This window comes from Dendrobates tinctorius, unplaced genomic scaffold, assembly GCF_039654945.1.
Source record: "Dendrobates tinctorius isolate UK_male_01 unplaced genomic scaffold, ASM3965494v1 ptg000029l, whole genome shotgun sequence".
NCBI classification, from domain to species: Eukaryota; Metazoa; Chordata; class Amphibia; order Anura; family Dendrobatidae; genus Dendrobates; species Dendrobates tinctorius.
Window position 1 is genome coordinate 25,073,282 of NW_027361697.1, and position 2,471 is coordinate 25,075,752.

General features: G+C 43.5%; 1 protein-coding gene across 1 annotated transcript; it reads right to left on the bottom strand.

Annotated features, from left to right (window-relative positions):
• Positions 1 to 404: 404 nt before the first annotated feature.
• LOC141086027 (histone H3-like) lies at positions 405 to 815 on the bottom strand. Its single transcript, XM_073571761.1, has one exon. The coding sequence runs from the start codon at positions 813 to 815 to the stop codon at positions 405 to 407; it is 411 nt and encodes a 136-aa protein (XP_073427862.1).
• Between the last annotated feature and the right edge of the window lie 1,656 nt (positions 816 to 2,471).

A 2,471-nucleotide genomic window follows, 5' to 3' on the forward strand; every position in this document is an offset into this window, starting at 1 on the left:
AAAATCCATGCCATTATTAAATTAGAATAAATCATTTTGTACAGATATATCACTAAGAAATCTGCAAGTCTAATGGGAGCATTTATTTTTCATGCAAAGAGAATTATTAACTTTTACTTCAAAAATAAATTGCATTAAATTTTTCATGTAAACTCCCCAAAGCAAAAAATAGCTTATACGTGGAAAATGCAGGAAATGTATAGTGTTCCTTCTCCATTTTATGATATCATTGTGGTTTAGGCCATACCTTGCTTATAAAAATGAGCAATCGCTGAGATGGAGATTATAGTTGTTATTATACGATATATAGGATAGGCACATATTTCTAATAAAATAATTTTGTAGAGAAGTGTGCATATATAGAGTCTTATGAGCAAGATCATAGTGTAAAAACCCGGGAAGATTTAAGCTCTCTCCCCACGGATCCTGCGGGCCAACTGAATGTCTATGGGCATGATTGTTACCCTCTTGGCTTGGATGGCGCACAGGTTGGTGTCCTCGAACAGTCCCACCAGATAAGCCTCACTGGCCTCCTGCAGGGCCATCACCGCGGAGCTCTGGAAGCGCAGATCGGTCTTGAAGTCCTGGGCTATCTCCCTCACCAAGCGCTGGAAGGGAAGCTTACGGATCAGCAGCTCAGTGGATTTCTGGTAGCGGCGGATCTCACGGAGAGCGACTGTTCCTGGGCGGTAACGATGTGGCTTCTTCACTCCGCCAGTGGCAGGAGCGCTCTTCCTGGCGGCCTTCGTGGCCAGCTGCTTGCGAGGAGCTTTCCCTCCGGTGGATTTGCGGGTGGTCTGCTTGGTCCTGGCCATAGCTCAATCTAAAGAGATCAAGTTAGCCAAACACGAGTATGCAAAGATTGTGGAGGAAAGGTTCTCATCAAAAGATACTAGATCTGCATGGAGAGGATTAAGAGAGGTCACCAATTATAAAAGCCACCCCACTATAGTGAACCCCAGCAGAAGTCTGGCAGCAGAGTTAAATGAATTCTACTGCAGATTTGAGGCAAGCTCTACACACAGTGGCTATTCATCTCTAAGCTCCTCAGTCTGTTCATATAAAGATCATTCATTGTGCAACACCCAAGTAGTGATCTCCGAGGCAGAGGTGATACGCATCCTGAAGGGACTTAAGGTCAAAAAGGCACCTGGCCCTGATGGTGTATCTCCAATGTGTCTGAAAGTATGTGCTACCCAGCTTGCCCCTATACTGACAAATATATACAATGTGTCACTGAAAGAGTGCGTTGTACCTCAGTGTTGGAAAAGTTCCACAATTATCCCTGTCCCCAAGAAAGTGGGATCCTCTGAGTTGAACGACTATAGACCAGTAGCACTCACATCTGTAGCTATGAAAGTCTGCGAAAGAATTATGATGTTCCACCTGATAAAATTCACGCAGAAGCTATGGGACCCGCTTCAGTTTGCCTATAAGGAGAATCGTTCGGCAAACGACACTGTCAATCTGGCACTGAAGTACATTTTGGATCATACAGATGAACTGCACTCATATGTCCGGATTCTTTTCATGGACTTTAGCTCAGCGTTCAATACCATTGAACCGAATTTACTTCATAAGAAAATGGTAGCTCTTGGAGTCCCTCTCAACTTATGCTTGTGGATTTATAACTTCCTGACAGCCAGGATACAGAGTGTAAAAGTTGGACCATTCACTTCGGACACCTTGGTCACAAACATCGGGGCACCTCATGGGTGTGTTTTGTCCCTGTTACTGTTTTCTCTCTATACGAATGATTGCATCTCTTCAGCAGACTCAGTAAAAATCTTGAAATTTTCCGATGATATGACACTGATTGGTCTCATCAGGGGAAATGCTGAAGACTTGTATCGGAGTGAGGTGAAAAGAATATGTGACTGGTGTAAAGCCAATAATCTTGTACTCAACACTAAAAAAAACTGCTGAGATGGTTGTGGATTTTAGGAAACATCAACATGAGATACTTCCAATCTACATCCATGATGAAGTGGTTCTTAGGGTCACAGAGACCAAATTCCTTGGTGTTATCATCTCTCATGATCTTAAATGGGGGAAAAACGTGGTTGCTGTTATAAGAAAAGCACAACAGAGGATGTTCTTCCTGCGTCAGCTGAAAAGATATGGTTTGTCTAAGAATCTGCTGATCTTATTCTTTAATGCTGTCATCAGATCTGTGATTTGTTCCTCTCTGATAGCCTGGTATGGGGGAGCCACTGCGCATGACAAACTCCGCTTACAAAGGACTTTCAGAACAGCAGAGAGAATTATAGGTTCCCCCCTGCCTAAAATCCAGGATCTTTATGATAAGAGTATTCGATCCCACGCATTGAAAATTTCATCCGATCCCTCTCACCCGGGACACTCCTCATTCCAACTACTCCCTTCAGGACGTAGCTTCAGAGTCCCCAAATGCAGCACCAACTGCCATATGAACAGCTTCTATCCACTCTCTGTTCAACAATTAAATCGTC